Source organism: Phalacrocorax aristotelis, chromosome 1, assembly GCF_949628215.1.
Source record: "Phalacrocorax aristotelis chromosome 1, bGulAri2.1, whole genome shotgun sequence".
In the NCBI taxonomy this organism is placed as follows: Eukaryota; Metazoa; Chordata; class Aves; order Suliformes; family Phalacrocoracidae; genus Phalacrocorax; species Phalacrocorax aristotelis.
The window spans coordinates 26,845,701-26,862,991 of NC_134276.1; the positions used below are offsets into that span (position 1 = coordinate 26,845,701).

The 17,291-nt window shown below is 35.1% G+C and overlaps 1 protein-coding gene across 7 annotated transcripts in view; it reads left to right on the top strand.

Moving 5' to 3' along the window:
• Positions 1-17,291, top strand: part of NBEA (neurobeachin) — a 507,728-nt gene that overhangs the window by 423,680 nt on the left and 66,757 nt on the right. For all 7 annotated transcript variants that reach the window (XM_075085055.1, XM_075085072.1, XM_075085081.1 and 4 more), the window contains 2 exons: positions 6,495-6,635; positions 14,326-14,445. In XM_075085055.1, the coding sequence (XP_074941156.1) occupies positions 6,495-6,635; positions 14,326-14,445 (261 nt within the window). The remainder of the gene's footprint in view (positions 1-6,494; positions 6,636-14,325; positions 14,446-17,291) is intronic.

Sequence of the window (17,291 nt, forward strand, 5' to 3'; positions counted from 1 at the left end):
ATTATGGTGACTGACGGTACTTTTGAAATTTTTAACCTTTGATTTCTAGGCTTTCTATATAGAATATGTTACACCACCGTTGTGATATCACGACTCCTAAGTGAACATACACAACAAATGCAATTCTTATGTTTTGTGGAAATGAGTTAGATGTGTTTGGCTTGCTTACGATGTCAGTGACAGAGTAAAACATATGCCTTCTGCGTTTAGCTCAAACTTAAATATTTACATTTCTGCAAAGCCGTCTTGAACATGTAACTTGTCCTTTCCTTCCATTCCATTTTATTCTGTTTTTATGCAGCACTTCTTAGTGTGGTACTTTTACATCCAAATGTTACTTGTTTTCTCAGAAAAATGACATTTAAATAGTAGTCTGAGAATTCCTCAGCCCTTTTTCTTTGACGTGTCTGGAAATTCCCCTATCAAGGCTTTTTTTTTTTTCCTTTTACATATAATTTGAGATTTAAAACCAGGGCCTTTGGGCACTGAAGGTGCCGTAACAGTGGGATATATTGGACCTCTCATTTGATTAGACAGTGTAGGCTCAAGTTTTATTCATTACATATACAAGGTTAAAGGTTATATTTATTGTTTGACAGGATGAAAACCTAATGAAAGAGGCTGTCATAGATACATAGATTATCTTTTCACTATCAAACCACCAGGTGATCTGCTTATTTTCTTCTTTATTGAGATTTCCTTTGGAAGAATACCTATGGTATTAAACATTACTATGGAAAACGAGTACACAGCCCTTACTGTACACTGAGGTTTTTTGGGTTTCAGCATAGTTAAAATGTGATATGGTTTGTTTGTGCAAAATTGTATGACTTTTACTCTTAAATTATAGTGAACACATGGATTTGACATGCTGCATTGTCCCTGCTCATTAAAGTGTAAATGGGAATTTCTCCTCATTTACTTCCAGTCATACATCCTGTTAAATAAAATGATTTCTTCACCAGGCAAAGTAATACTAATATTGACATGTGTATGAGACATCACACGCCCATTCATTGAGTGGAAAAAAATTATATTTTGTTAATATAGAAGGTGTTTGACTGACGGGTGGTGATAAGCATAACCACTTTTCCTTATTACTGTGCCGTTTCAAGAAAAGGAAGTGATAAAGCCCCAAGGCTTCTAAATGTAATAATGCAAATGAACACATCGAAGTGTGAATATTTCAAGGCAAACAACACTTAATACTTCCAAAAATGTGTATGCCAAGGACTGGAGTTTATGGGCTTAGCAAGAAAACTCTCACCGGAAAAATTAAATCCGTTTCTGTAACTTAAACTTCTCTCTTTACCACATGCAACTCTACCATCAGAAGAATAATGAGTTTGATTTAATAATGAGTTTGGTTTAAGCCACGCAATTAAACACTTTCTTAAATAAAAGGTTTGTTTACTGAGTGAAACTCTGGTACTTTGAATCTGCCAGAACTCTTATATTTGATAATGTTGATATTGATATGCTGAAGAAAAGCTGTTTACAAATTTGGAAAAATAATTTATTTTAAACTTTAAAGTACTATCCCAAGATGTCCTACTTAAAGGTTGTTGTTTGGTGGGTTTTTTAAATAAAAAAACAAGCAGTCAGGAAAAGCTCAGTCTGTATTCAGCCAGAGCCAAATAAAGCCACACTCAAGATTTCTTTTGTAGCCAGCTACAATTTTGTACAGTACATTACAAAAAAAGAGATTAACAGATAAGGTAGCTGCTCCATGAATTAGAGTCAAGATAAGCAGAATATTTCAGTGGCCAGATAAATAGGATATTACGGTCAGTTCTGCTCTCATGAGAGAATGTAGTTCTGTAAAGATAGGTAGCAAAACAGTGAATATTACATGAGCTAACATAACATGTCCAGTGGATATAAACACTAGATGTATTGACAATACACTGGTTCAAAGGCCAGATGTCTAAAGAGATTAGCCAGATAAAAAGGAATGACATGAATAGCAGTGTGTTTTTAATGTTACTTACTTTATTTTTACATGGAAAAAAAAAGCATAAACTCAACTCTAACAGCGGCTTTTAGTACATCAGTAGTGAAGTGGCTGAATAGGCATTGTCATGCAGCAAGTTGTTCTGCTTGGTTGGAATAAAGAATATCTTATAAAACCATTGTATGAAAAGTTAATGCTATTTGATATGACTCCTTACAGAGGTTTGGTTTTTTTTTTTAATAAAAAGACAAATGGTGTGTTTGGAAAAAGCATTTTATAAAACATAGAAATAACTTTTTATTTAATGTTCAGAACAATTTGTGTGACTCAAATTCAGTTTCTGTACTAGTCTTCTGGTTAAGGTACTAGACTGAGATGTAGTACATAGATTGAGCTTTGCCTTTGTATTGTTTGTGCAAGTCATTTATCTAGTTTGCACTGCAGTAGAATCTCACTGAAGCGGACATAAAATTATTTTCTTCCATTACTGAAGATACAGGGATAGATCCATAAATAAAATTAATTTTATAGCCATGGTATCAGATTAAAACCATAGTAGATGAGTTTCTGGACTGAGAATGGCACTGTAAAACTATGGAAAAGTGACCAAAACTCCATATACAAGAAATGTGAGAGACTACTCTTACTGTAGAGCTTGTCATCTAGCAGGACACATGCCTCATCAGAGTAAAACTGAGTTAGCTGCTAGTTTGTACAACTGAGATTTAAAGTCTTTACAGGAAAAGCATGTCTTCACTGAAGGATGAGCTGTTACCATTTCTTTGGGTAATGGCCTTTTGCCACATGGACATTAAAAAACCTCTAAGGAAGCCAGGGTCAGACCTAATGGAATTTACTCCATGCAATTTTATTTACAGAAGTTTTCACTTTCAGAAAATGCCTGGCCGTTTGGTACATGCAAGCTGATCTATTTGTGGTTAATCAGCAAGTTTTTAAATTATACAACAACAAAAAAAGAGAGATTTGAGCACTTTCCATGAGCATTTTCAGTGCGTATGGTTTCCTGCACCAGGGGAGATTTAAGTCCTTTCCTTTAATGCGCAGAGAAGTGGTTCACATAGGGATCTCCGTTTTTGCACAGAAAAGGAGAAAAGGGGGATCAGCTGTTCCTTGTATTTTTTTGCCACAGGCCAGAGATAACTGATGTAACACTGAACCAGAAGCTGCAGAGTTGTATGAGCATGGTGCAGCTCCCAGCTCTCCTCCTTGTGCAGTGCTGCACTGACACAGCTGCACTACTTCTGAAATTCAAGTTGTCATCTATGCATAAATGGTGCCGTGTTCGCGTGCCAGCCTCACTGGAGCTGGCTCAGGGATTTCTAGCGCACCTTTGTATTGCAGGCTATAGTCGTACCTCAGTAGTTTACCCTGGAACACTAGAAATCTTTGTGGAATGACAGAAATGAACCTGTATCTCCTGAATCCCAGGCTACCATCCAGATCACTAGTTCATGTAATCCAGGATCTGTCCTGAGAAGCTCAGGTGAGACTTTCTAGCTGAAGACAAGCTTTACCTCACCCTCATTTCTTTCTTTCCTTCTCTGTGGGGCAAGGAAGGGTAATTCCCGGAAAAGATTTTTCTCAGAGATTTTCACATGCAAATTTCCATACCATGCAAGGAGAGAGATGACTCTCATGATATTTCACTTGAAGAGTCCATTTTATGCAGCAGATACTTTGTGCATTTCAGCATTTTTCTTCAAATGAATCCTAAAGTAATTGAATGACAAATGGATTCTGACTCTGAAAAGAATAATGATGAGGATGAAGATAATCTTCAGAACAGAGCTTTTTAGGTTTATCATTTAATAAATTAAATATGTGTCTTCTGAAAGTAGATTATTTTAACTACTTGTGCAGGCTTTTTTACATGAAAATGGGAATGCACCATCTTATAACATTATATCTTTTATCTTTTAAATTGAAATAACACCTCTCCCTGAAGAACCTAGAAAATATGATGGTGTGTTTGCATTAGTGTTTTATGTGACTTTGGAAAATTATTGTCAAGTTCTTGAAAGAAAGTACCTTTTTTATTAAATACAACAATATATATACAATTTTTTTTAAAAAAGATAATTGTTTAAAGCTATGGGTTAAACCATCATTATAATTTTTCTGGTCTATAAAATAAAATACCTTGTAATTATTTCTGAGCATCAGTTATGCTTCACAGTTCTTGTTACTGTAATCAGTTTACAGTGAAGGAAGAAAAGATAGTTTATTTGATGAAAGGCATCTGATCAGCTTCAAATATAGTTTGAAAGGCCTGGAGTTTTGATTCTTGCATTAATCATTATATCCCTTCTCTGCTGTGCCTTCAAACATATATGTACAATAATATCGTGACAGATGACACCTCTTTCTTCCATAGCCTTGGAATTCACTGCAGCATAGGGTAAGATGCACCTTCACAGTGGAGGGAAGAGATATTCTCAGGATGTTTTTCCATTACAAAATACAGTCTCACTGATTTGTCTGCCATTTTGTGCTTCCTTCTCAGAGGGGGTGAACGTTTCCTGTTAACAGACTAGGGTGTGAATTACTGCTTTAGCTTTTGAAATGTGCAGCTGGGGACTGGAATTTGGTCTGCCAGAGAAGTGGATGCGCAGTACCTTGATGAGGGTGATATCAGTAGGTCCCATGCAGTCCCCAAAGCAACCCAGAGCCTTGATATAATTTAGCAAAGCGCACATATATCTGCACAGTTGTTCAGTCTAATAAGAAAATAATGTCTTTTAATAAGTTACTCTTTGAAGACAGTGGTCGAACAACCATTTTATGTATTGGCAACTTATAGCCTATAATAATGCCAGCGTGTTTCCTGACAGGCAGGATGTGTAACGAAACTGGGTATAACAAAAATGCAAATATTTATTTCTTCTTCTTCCAGTAGTTGGGAAACAAGCCTGGAAAGCATTAGGGAATGGCTCATACTTCTCTTTCAAGAATGTTTTGTGAGGTCTTGCAGTGCAATCTGCATCAGATAACACTGATCCTTAGGGATTACTCATATATTTTACACATATGAGAAGGCTATTAACATCTTTATGACACAGCAAAGTATTAAGCATCCAGAGTGTTTTGTGTGAAAAATAATGAAATCATAATATTTTAAAGTATGTGTTCATCAAACACTGCTATTTAAAAACAAGCACTAATATCTTAAATTGGAAAACAGCATGTTCTATGTCAGCATTTTTAACAGCCATCTCAAAAAACATAGCAGTGCTGAAGGAATAAAATACTTGTAGCTTTAAAACGGTTCAGTTGCATACGTGGTCTAGTGAAACACACTGATTTGACCTTGTACTAGTATTTCCATTCCACATGACTTCAGATTTTAACTTAGTAGAAAAATTGTGCTGTGGAATGAAATGCAAGAATGCCTGTTAGGATTTGAAAAGGGTCAAAATCCTTGAGTATATGTTTGTTTTCAAGTTGTAATTCCCTTAATAATATAAATTCTAACTCTTAATTTTTGATTAATACAAATTAAGTAATCATTTAAAATTATAATAATAAGTTTATACAATCGTTTGGTGTGGAAGTGTGCTGTCCTCTAAGTATTAAATTCTGTGTGTCTGGTTAATTTTAATACAGAAGCTAAAATCTGAAGAATCTTTGCAGATAGGTAGTGAATACAGTAGTACTATCTCATCTGGAAAAACAGATATTTTGACATTTTATGTACGTTCTGATGTATTTTCTTTATCCCAGTGACTTTTGTAATGCAGAATAACAAATACATTTTGCAAAAAGTTATGCAATTAAGTGGGTTAAAAAGAAATCATAGAAAAGCATGTATCCCCTAAGTAGACATGTCAAAACCAACAGTTCCTACTACTGTCTTACATTCCTTGTGATTTTTACCTGATTTGTATAGAATGTCTTTTAAGTATGCTCAGAATGGAGCTTGAATTTGTGAATAATTCCCAAATTCTATTGTTTTTAAGTACAAAGCTTGTTTGTTTCGCTCAGGAAAACCTGGCTTTGTTCAGTCAGAAAGTCTGCAGGACTATGCATGGTTTTTAAGTATTTCTGCTTAGGATCACCAGACACCATCAGCAGTTCCACGTGAAATCTTTTCATCATGAACTGTGCATTACAAAGTATCCTGTGTGAGCAAAAGTCAGTTTTCATTAGCTGTGTGATTATGGTGAATGACAGCAACAGAAATATTAGTTTGGCCTCAATGCATTTAAAATGCAGTTTTAGAAGTCTATTTCCAGAACAGTGTTACTGAATTAATTGGGAAACAACTCATACTTCAAGAAGGTCTTGAAATTTTGCAGATGTGGATCACTTATATTTGTCAATTAGAATAAGGAAAGTCATAAGACTTTTAGTACACAAACCTTTGAAAAGATTACAGCAATCTGAAGGGATTACAACAGCATGGAATGAGTTTGGTTGCAGAGTCTCCTATGTAGTGAATCTTAATGCAGAATTAACCTATGGCATATCAGACATGCCACCCTTCAGCTGATAATATATTTGACCTCTTATCCCTTTGTAGCCTATTGGTGCTTTGAACCCAAAGAGAGCAGTCTTCTATGCAGAACGGTATGAGACGTGGGAAGATGATCAGACTCCACCTTATCATTACAACACCCACTACTCTACATCTACTTCTACGTTGGCTTGGCTTGTTCGTATTGTAAGTATTTCTAGATCCTGGTTTTCATTTATATCTTTATCGACCGCATCTCTTCTGCAACTTAACACCATTTTGATTTTTTTAATGAAAGTACCTTTCTATCAAAATCTCATTGTTCTTCCCTACCTTAACATATCATAAATTCTCTGTGTATACTCATCTGTAGTGATTCCTTCCTACCCAAACAATCTGAAATATATTTAGACACAAAACTGTGGTGGAGTAAAGACACATACGATGGCAAAAATCCATCTCAAACTAAGTCCATCTAAAAAAAGTCTCTAGGAAATACAAAAAGCTGATACTACTCATATATTAGTTTATTATTTACAGCTATGGACAGATATACACAATATTAAAGGAAAACTTTTTGTGAAAAGCACATTAAACTGTGTCAGATTGAGAGGGGAATTATAGAACCAGTTTTATACTAAAGCAGTATGGGGTAATATTTTATGCAAATGAAAGATGTTTCTCAATTAATAACTTACAGCTTTCAGAAATGTAAAAATGTAGATTCTAACTTCAGACTGCTATTTCAATTCTGGAAACCACATGCTTAAATCCTATCCTCAAAATCAGATCTAGGGAAGGGAGCCAAAGTTCAAAGAAAGAATAAATCTGAATTCTGTTTGTGTGTTAAGACAATGAATTACAGGAAAAGGAGTGTCGATGAGAGACTTAAGGTTTCACAGAGAAACCTGAACTAATGAAAAATTGAGTCACCATGTAATAACTGAACTTAAACTACACTCTGCCAGTAAAAATCTGTTGCATAAGGTGTATTCTAAGCATGTTTCACACACAACCAAGCAAAGCAGAGCTGCACAAAGCTAGACATCTGAGTTTTCACTCGTCTCATCTTCCCTTAGGCACGTCCTGTTTTTCTGCTCAGAAGGGAAGAATTAATGTGTCTATGAATTCAGGATATACCTCTTCTTAACCTGTGGGAAACTAAGCGTTGTTTACACTTCTATATGGGGTGATCACTATACTCCTTTTGAATGTTGCTAAATTATTCATGTACTGTGAATTCATTTTATGGTTCACATGTGCTTCTTTGTTGCCTTAAAGTATATTAGAAACAGTGGTTTTATGTGCAAGTTTATCTATTAATTTTGGCTGCTATTCAACAAAAGATCCCCTCTTGCTAGTCGGCAAATCCTTAGGTCTGAAAGTCTGTTTACAGGCTGAATGTACAACACACCAAGGAGTATTCATTTCCGGTATTAGGCTAATGCTGTGTCGTTTTACCACTGTTGTTTATGTAGTACTGTAGGTATTCTTGCTCTCTTTCTTTTCTTCCCTTCCCTAAAAGAGAGAACAAGGTCTCTGCCTTGATGGCCTTGCAATATAGACCTCACAAATTATGTTTGTTAGTGCAAACAATATATGTGAGAATAGAAAGCAGAAAAGAAAAGGAAAAGCAGTGCCTTCCAGGGAGAAGATTGCTGATGGCAAGAAGGTGAAAAGAGCAAAGGGAAAATTTAAATACAGGGGCACACCTGGATAGGTATTTTAAAGATTATTTCAATAGGAATGACCGGCAAAGAAAAGCAATCACCAGTGGGAGGAGACAACAGAAGTGAGAGGGAGACAGACGTGGGGAAAGTTTAAAGCTCAGAAAAGGGAAAAAAGAAATAACATGATGAGATTGGATAGGGCTGCATATGGAAACCCAAAAGAAAGAGTTGAAAATAAGTGCATATAGAGACAGTATAAGATTATAGCTATGGGGATTATAAAGTCATAGTGATCCTTAGAGAGATATTTTTTGCTACAAAATAAAGGATGAAAAATCCTAAGGGAGGAGATTATGCCAGTGAAGTTGATAGACAAGGCTAAGTCAGATTTCTGGAAATTAAAGTAGGATTTCTTGCTCACAAATTTTTTGAGCTAGTGTTTTTTGTATAAGTTTGTGAAGAAGACTGTGTAAGAACACTTTATAAGAAGTAAATTACAGTCTAGTCCAGGAAGGGGAAGGTGACAATAAGAGATGCAGAGATTCAGACAGAAAAATGCTTTCAGTATTTTAAGAGATTGGAGAAGGTTTATGGGAAGAGATGTGTTACAGTAGAGCTTTTGGTAGAAAGTGACAAGAAACTGAGAATGAAAAAGAGGAATGGAAAGTAAAATCACGGGAGAAGACTGCATAGACCAAAGAAAAGGGAAAGGGAAAGAAAAAGGGAAAGAAAAAAGAGAAATGGAGAGAAAACAAACAAACAAACAAAAAGCTATGACAAAAAGTATACTGAGAATGAGATAGTCTAGATGGAAGCAGAACAAAACAGTATGGAGTAATGGGGATCCAGGAGGAGAAACTACATGCCTAGACCTTTGTATTGGAGGAAACAGTAGTTGAAGCAGGAAAAGTATTCTCTGCCACTCTGAAGTATGTATATAGAGTTGTATAATTGCCACAAAACCTTAAAATTCTTTTTTTAATCTCACTTTTGGGCTTTGACAGATGCAATCTGGTTCCTGTCAGTTCTTTTCAAAACATTGCTTGTAATACCGTATTTCTGAGTCAATCCTGTGATAATCTGCTCCCTACTGCCTTATATTTTTTTTCTGTTGCTTTTCTTTATCTGACGTATCAGGCTACTTTTATAAAAGGCACTTTCTGCCTTAGCCTCAGTTCTGTCCTGTTTAATTGATTAGATATCACCAATCTCTGCTTCCGTTTTATCATTAATAAATTTTTTCATTGGTAGTAGTTTTCTCTTGAGTTCTTTTGTGTACTAATAGTGTCCAGTAAAGATCTGTCTCTAAAAGTGTCCTGTTTCATTATGTTTTCAAAAATGTGACAGTGGCTTAGCATATAATATGTTGAAGCTACTGATAATTACAGTAACTATAATAATTTTAGTATTAACTTTTGTTCTTCTGCCTTTCATTATACTTAGTAAAATAGGGTGTAATCCTTAACTGAAGCTATGGGATACTAGTGCATCTTCAAAGCTTCTGTTTGTATATTTTCTGTGAGCGGGTTGGTAAGAATGCTAGGAGAAAAATGAAGACAATTTCAGGATAAGCAATGGTTCAACTTCACCAGGCCATATATCAGATTGATTATGGCCACTTTGGAGGGTTATACAGCTGACCCTGAAACTCTCCCAGAGCAAGACAATGCATCCACCTTCTTTCTGTACAGGTCCACCCCACCACATACATGTGTGCATGTACACACTCATATGTGAATTGAAATTATAATTCTTAATTAACCCATACATGTTGATTTAAACTAATCCATTGTACATTTCAGACCTCTTCATCATGCTAGAATTCTGAAAGAGCAAGAAACAATCCTCTAACTAACTTCATAAGTAATTAACTGAGCCACATCCAAGAAATATTTAATGTTATAATTACAAATTAATCCCACATGATCTCCAGAAACATTAGGTTTATATCCAAAATCAACTGTTTCTTGAAAGTGATTGGCTTTTTTTCTAAGTTGACAGGTAGATTGTTAAAGGTTAGATAACCACAGAGATAGGTAATGAATGTGAAAGTCTACCCAATTGGTCAGACAGGTTAATAACGATGATAAAAACGAACAGAGAACACCATGATTTGTATAATACTGCCTTCCTCTCCTTTGAGGTGTTACTGAAATCAAACCATGATTAAACATTTTTGCACATTGCACATCTTCAGATCTAAACCTAAGAAATTCAACTGATTCCTTAGGAAATCCAAGCCAACATCACCCACAAGTTTGCTCCAGCAAACAGAATGAAAGGCATTCTGGAAAGGGATGCACAATTCCGCTGACACAGTTCCATTTGTGTGTCAATGAATTTAAATATTCGTAGTTTATGGATATGTCACCTTACCACCTAGTTCAAGCGTATATTTTTTCACATGCTTTCCATATGGGCCAGTGAATGTTTGAGTTGCAGTAGGTAGAATAGCTTAAAGAAAGAATCCTACATCAGAATGCCATATATCCCAATGACTTGAATGTCAGCCTGAAAGACAGGTAGAAGAAAACAGAGAAGTAGACAGAAGAATTAATTCTGGCTTGAAAGTGAGTATCATCATCGTTTTCACATTTTCAGGTGAAATAGGCTAGGGCTGTGCTGCAGTGGATGCTCTCAGTAGTTGCTGTCAGAGAAGCTGCGTTTCCATGAATCAGTTACATTGTCATTGAAACAAAGACCAGTATTAGACAGCATGATTCTTTAACGCTGTGGTCAAGAAGTTTGCAGGGAATAATTGATTTCCAGTTTCTGTTACAATAACTAAGTGCTTGTACAAAGTAGAAGAAATTCTGGATTTATTGTGAGTCATGTCTGATTGAGCCAAAACTAGTTTTTAGTGAGATTCAAAAGTGGGGAGGTCTTGAAATCCTTTTGTAAACAGAAGTGAATCTGTGTCTCCTATCTGGAAGGTCTGCTGAGGACAGACACAGATCCATAAGACAAAAGGTGTACGTCACTCTGACAAAAACCCAAATCCTCTTACAAATGGCTGAAAAGACGTTTTTGTTTGACCTAAGATGTCTCAGAATGACACATCCTTCCTCTTCCTTCCCCTGCTCCCACCATAAATGATTCAATGGCACTGTTAAAAAGGGGATGGAGAGAGAGAAGTGCTGTTGAATAGAAAAATTACTTGTTCCCACAGCTCAAGCTTGTGTGCATCGTAATCAAGTACCCCTCAAATTTCTCTTCTTGCTGGCAGTGAACAAGGTGTGAATTTTATTCAGAATATTAGGAAAGAGTGAGATGGGGTTATAATGAAAACATTGTGCAGCTTTATAGCTTTCACAGGAACAAAACCTTTACATGAAATGACAGTAATTGGTATCATAGAATAACAGTATTTAAATGAGTATATTGAATACAGATATGAATTGTATTTATATAAGCACTTGACTTTCCAGGGAATAAAATTTATCTTAAAATTATGTGAGAGGTCTGAGATAAAGCAAGTGAAAGCTCTGAATTTTTGCTAAGGATTAAAAATCCAAAAAGATAGGCACAACAGGTCATAGCAGGATAGCATAATAGGGCACCCTGTAGTGCTCAGCTATTAAAAGTTTAATCCTTGGTTATGAATTCTATTGCTTTTGTGTATTTGTCTCAGATGCTTAAAATAATGTTGTCATGGAATTTTGGATTAATATTTTTACATGATTTATTGTAATTATATAATTTTTCTCATTTCTGCCTGTTTTTTTAATCCATCAACTGCTTCTGATTTCAGAACCTCAGCAGTGACCCACAGCCTGCTGCACAATGATATTCACAACAAATCACATGTGTCTTATACGGAAAAAAAGTGATAGGTTGCGGTTAGTAGAAGGCAGAATTATTTGTGCTCAGATCAACAATATATGAAGTTTTTTAGTAAGGGTAAGCTAGAAAAATAGCATAATTTGTAGAGATTGCTATTGCAAATATATACAGAGAATTGGAGGATAAGAATTTAGTTAACCAAAATAACTCTAATGTTGAAAGAATTTAATGTACATTTAATATTAAAATTATAATATTAATAGAATTTTAGGCTAAATTAATATAATCCAATTCCTGCGCATATTTTTTTCAGTTTGCTAGCTCTGGGACTGAATCATAAGCTTTTTCATTTATATTTTACATGAAGTGCGCTGTATGAAGCACTGTAAAATCTAAACATATAAAAACTTAATTTCTTTTCTTTCAGAGTTACAATTCATTGTGATACTTTTGTTCTGCTCACCAAGTTGAGCTGCTGTTAAATTTTAATACTCTATTCAAATTATAAACCTCTTCCTCACTTGCCACACGCTCTTTCAACATTCCTGAGTGCACACAAAGTCGTTGTGCAGTGGGAGTTAGGGTCCTCCAACAAGAAATGCTATTGTGCTTATTTTGCATTTAATTTAATTATTTTTAGTTAATTATTTAACACATACTAGGATTCGCTGATGGGAGTAAATGCAGTGATGAAAGTATATTTCTTAGTCTGTTACCTGTTCTTTTGAATATATCTTTTTAATACAAATCTCCAATGTTTTAAGAGAAAAAAAGTCATGGAAAAAAGTCCACCATTCAATTAGCAGTAGAATGTCTTGCATTATTATAATGAAAACAATTCCATATTTGCAGTGACATACACTGAAGGCTAAGGTACTGTCCGTGGCTAAAAACAAAAAGAACAAAAAAATCTTTGTTCGAATATAAACAAGTCCGTTAAGGTACTTCAAAGGTACTGGCATACTATGATGATGGTAAGAGAGATATCTCATTCCTTCTTTAGAGAGAGAAATTCAGAGCTTTTTCTCTTCTTTGAAAGAAAGTAGTCTGTGTTGACTGTTGTGTATGATCGAAAAGATTAATTGGAAAGACATGCAGAGTACAGATTAGAGAAACAATGGTCTCTGGAGGTCTGAACTCCCTCTTTTATTTTCCTCCTCTTTTTGGATTCTTTCACTACCTTTGCATCCATGCTTTCCTTATATGTATTTTAATTTCTTTTAAATGCTATGGAAAATGAATTACTTCAATCCTCTTTAATCTCGGGTAATTTAAACGCAATGTGTATAATGTGACATAATTCCCTTAAAACTTCTTCATTAGTGGAGGAGTTCCCTGCTTTGTTAGAAGTTTCAAAAGAGGAAATAGAGGATATATAGAATAAAATTCAAATAGTAGATGGGTAATACTGTAACAAGAATGATGATCTGCTGATTATGAACTTCCTCAATTAATGAAATTTCCAAATGATCAGGACATGCAAGGAAATAAATTTGGGTGTGAATTTAATGAAAGGGACACTTTTTCAAACATTCCCCACCAGACTTTGGCAAAGAGGAAGAAGTAGTTTCTATCCATGTGGGCATATTGCCAAATATTAATTGAATGAGAGAGCTAATGGAGTGGTGCTGGAAAACCAGGGAGTTGGCAATGATCTCGGTAATCGGGTTCTGCTGTCAAATTAAGGATTTGGTCCCCTGTTAACCCCTCCTCTGCAGTGGAATGCAGTGGCATAAAAATGGGTTCTCCAGACTGCCTCAGTCTTGAGCTCTTCCTACCCAAAAGTTAATAGCTGTTTCCGTTTAGTAAGTATTGGGGTTTCAGATAGAATTAGCAAAAGTAAAAGCTCTAAATATTTAACCTCTGTACCTCTGTCCCAAAGTAACACTAAAACTAGATATCTTGTAACCATAGTCAGCCTCATAATGACGGTACACCCATTCTGCCCACTGTGAGGCAAAATGGAGCCTCCTGAGGTCTTTTAAATTAAATAAAAATAAAAGGAAAAACCAGACAGGGGATTTCTTAAGATTTTATTTTGGCATGCCATCTTACAGGAAGTAAACAAAGCATGGTAATATAAATAACACAAAGAGTGTTTACAGTGGTTGGAGTGAAGTAGGCAACCATGAACTGGAACTGAGCTACAGAGGTCTGGCAATGATGGGTAATTAGTCTTATGGAAGAGTGCATATATAAAATAACCTTTCCTGTCAGAACTCAAGATCTGTGTGTGCAAAATATGTTAGTGCCAATAAATGAACTAAGATATTCGGTACAGATACCCATGCATAGGTATAACTATGAGGTGCCATATTTTTCTTTAGTTCTGCCTTTATGAAGTATTTTGATCTTCAAAAGTAATTTGGATTTCATTAGAAACCTGCCGCACAATTCCTTCTGTCTGCTGTTTTGTTAATCTGTCTTCATTTCATTGACTACAGGAGCCCTTTACAACATTCTTTCTAAATGCAAATGATGGCAAATTTGACCACCCAGATCGAACCTTCTCTTCAGTAGCCAGGTCTTGGAGGAACAGCCAAAGAGATACCTCAGATGTGAAGGTAATGTGTACATTAAATAAATTGATAAATGTGCATTTTCATTTATGGTATTTCGTTTTGTGTAGGGCCAGAGAGGGGCTTCTATTTCATATGTTTATATTCAGTACACTAGGGTTAGTTTAAATATAAGGTAGATGTTACTAAAGATTATTGTTTGAACAGAAGCAATCAAAGATTCTTTGAAGTTGAGTGGACAAAAGGTGTTTTGTTTTTAGAGAAAAACAACCTAACTGATCTAATTTAGGTCAGATAATCAGGAGATGGAGAAAAGCCCAATAAATTGTTCTTTCCTGCTGTTAACTCAATATTTGGCCCACTCCATAAAACACAGCAGGAATTGGATTTGACCTTAAAGTGTCATATTGTTATAGCTTGCCTAGCTCTGGGTTTGCATTGCCTGGGGCAATTAATAAAGCATTAATGACAAGACCCATTTAAAATGTTGGCTTTTCTGTACAGCTTTAGCTTTTACTTGACTGTGCCTGGGGATATTATGCAACAATACACATTAGATTAAAACAACTTCTACAGGATATACAGAAACAGCCGGAGAGCATGGTGATTTTACTGTTGTTATTCCTTACCTATTGTTAAATACAAAGGGTTATTGTTCATATGCACAGGACCTTATCAGAAAGAACCTAATATAATAATAAATCTAATAATATTTTGAATAATATGGACCTATCTTGATTCTCATTTTCTAGTAATAAGGTAGGCAAAGGTTGCAGTATGCCATTAATTGCTCTTTTGTTAAAACTTTATTTTAAAAAACTTTATTTTAAAGTGTGTATATCTCTCTTCTGTTTTGATACTGCCAGTCGTACTAGGAAATGCTAAAGTCAAGGTCACATTACCATTATATTTTTTACTTACCCTGACAAAAGAAGATCTAAATTTGTTGATTTTTTTTATTCCAGAGCTCCTGTTTGCATAAATACTCCAGCAGTCTCAGAATTGTATGTGGGCAAAAAATGTTGTTATTATTCAGTTACTAGTTAGAATAACGAACTGTAAATTGTATGGCCATCTTAACATATGGGAGAAAATGCTTTTTAAAGAAAAGAAATTAACTTGATCCTCTTACAACCCATTTCATGTTTTTTGTATGCTGCTCTGGAAGCCGATAGTTTACATACTATCACCGTTACCTTTGTAAGAAAAACAAAGGAAGTTTCAACACTTGGAATAAATTCAAACTGATATCTACTATATTTGAAATGCAGCCATTTCTTCAAATTCAAAATGCCGACATTCTGATTTTTCCCTTTCAATGAAATCTGGTTTTCCTGGTATTCCACCAGAATGTCTGGGAAAATGGCCTCCTAGAAATGGGACTGAAACAAAAGATAAGAACCTTAAATTGAGGAATAATGGAAGGCAGTTGGAAGTGACTGTAATCTTCTTGTCTGGCTTTAGTACACAGGAGGAGGGCAGTTAAATACATGAAGGCATTGCAAAAGATAAAGGAATAACTGGACAGACGGAGGGATGCTATTCAACTAGGGTATATAATTAGTGAAGGGATTCTTCCTAAACTAGCAACAAAATGAGTTACCAGTAAAACAAAGAACTGAAATGTTTGTATGAAAATACAAGAAGCCTTGTGAACCAAGTGGGGTAATTTAAACTGCTGCCAGCTACTGCAAGGATGTGGGAATTATGGAAGGATAACAGTTGCATTGCAAAATGTATTTGTATTTAAAAAGTCCAAGTTATTGAAATAAAACAAGTATTAAAAAGATGCTCAAAACCAGGTACTCACCTTCAGAGATAGAAGGCAAAATGTGAAGATGTGGGGTAGCTCTGTACTTTAATGTCACTGAATTTAACCAAGGGAGTTAGGGATAACTTGGATAAAATAGTAACAATTAAGGAACAGAGTTGCATTTGGGGAAAGACTGTAAAATAATGTATTCTAGAATACATTTGGGAGTCTGCTGTAGAGCCCCAAAGTCAGATTTAGGTGTACATACATTTCTGTTATGCCATTAGAAAGAGAAATACTACTTGGAGCTAAGTCATTACAGAAAATCTAATATGGGAGGCACAGATGAGCTATGTTACCCAATAAATGTTTTCTTCAGATAATCCCTGACCTGTCTGTTCAGGGATACTTTAGGGAGTAAAGATGCTGTTTAAAATATGGTTTTGTTAATTAATGAAGATACAGGGAAGGTGGGTTTAGAAATTAACATTGGATTGATTTATTATAAATTGATTCAGCTTATGATAAAAATAGATAAACAAAAGCAGATTCAAAAATAAGCTAGATCTTTATGGGGTGCTAAAGCAAATAGGAGAAGTTCATAAACTATCTAAATAAAAAAAAGAAAAATTAATAAAAAAGGTAGAAATGAGAGATTTTAAAAATGTAGTTAATGTATTACATCATCAAATTAATTTATTTTATGTTGATACAAAGCCACTACTGGAATAAGTCTACTGAAGTACACTTCAGTACCCTAAGCAATATATGTCAATGCATTGCTTTTGTGGTCAGTTCAACAAGGAAACTGGAAGATCAGCAGGACGGCAGAAAGCTTATAGTGACTCTGAAGCTATATCCTTAGCATTATAACAACTAGAATATCTCATGGCATCTAAATTCCACCTGAAATAGTCTGATTAGTCATTAATTTGTTACAGAGCTCTAATGTTATTAGAGAACAGAAGTTTTCGCTTTCACCTTGTTCAATTTTTAGTATCTATTCATGCTGGATAAAGCAAATTGTTAGTGCTTCCTTTGCTGGGAACTAGCTAGAGGAAGCATATACCCAAACTGGAGTGAGCTGTAAGAGGAACAGCAAATGTGTTTAAGGAGTTGGAATCAGGAAGATAATAAA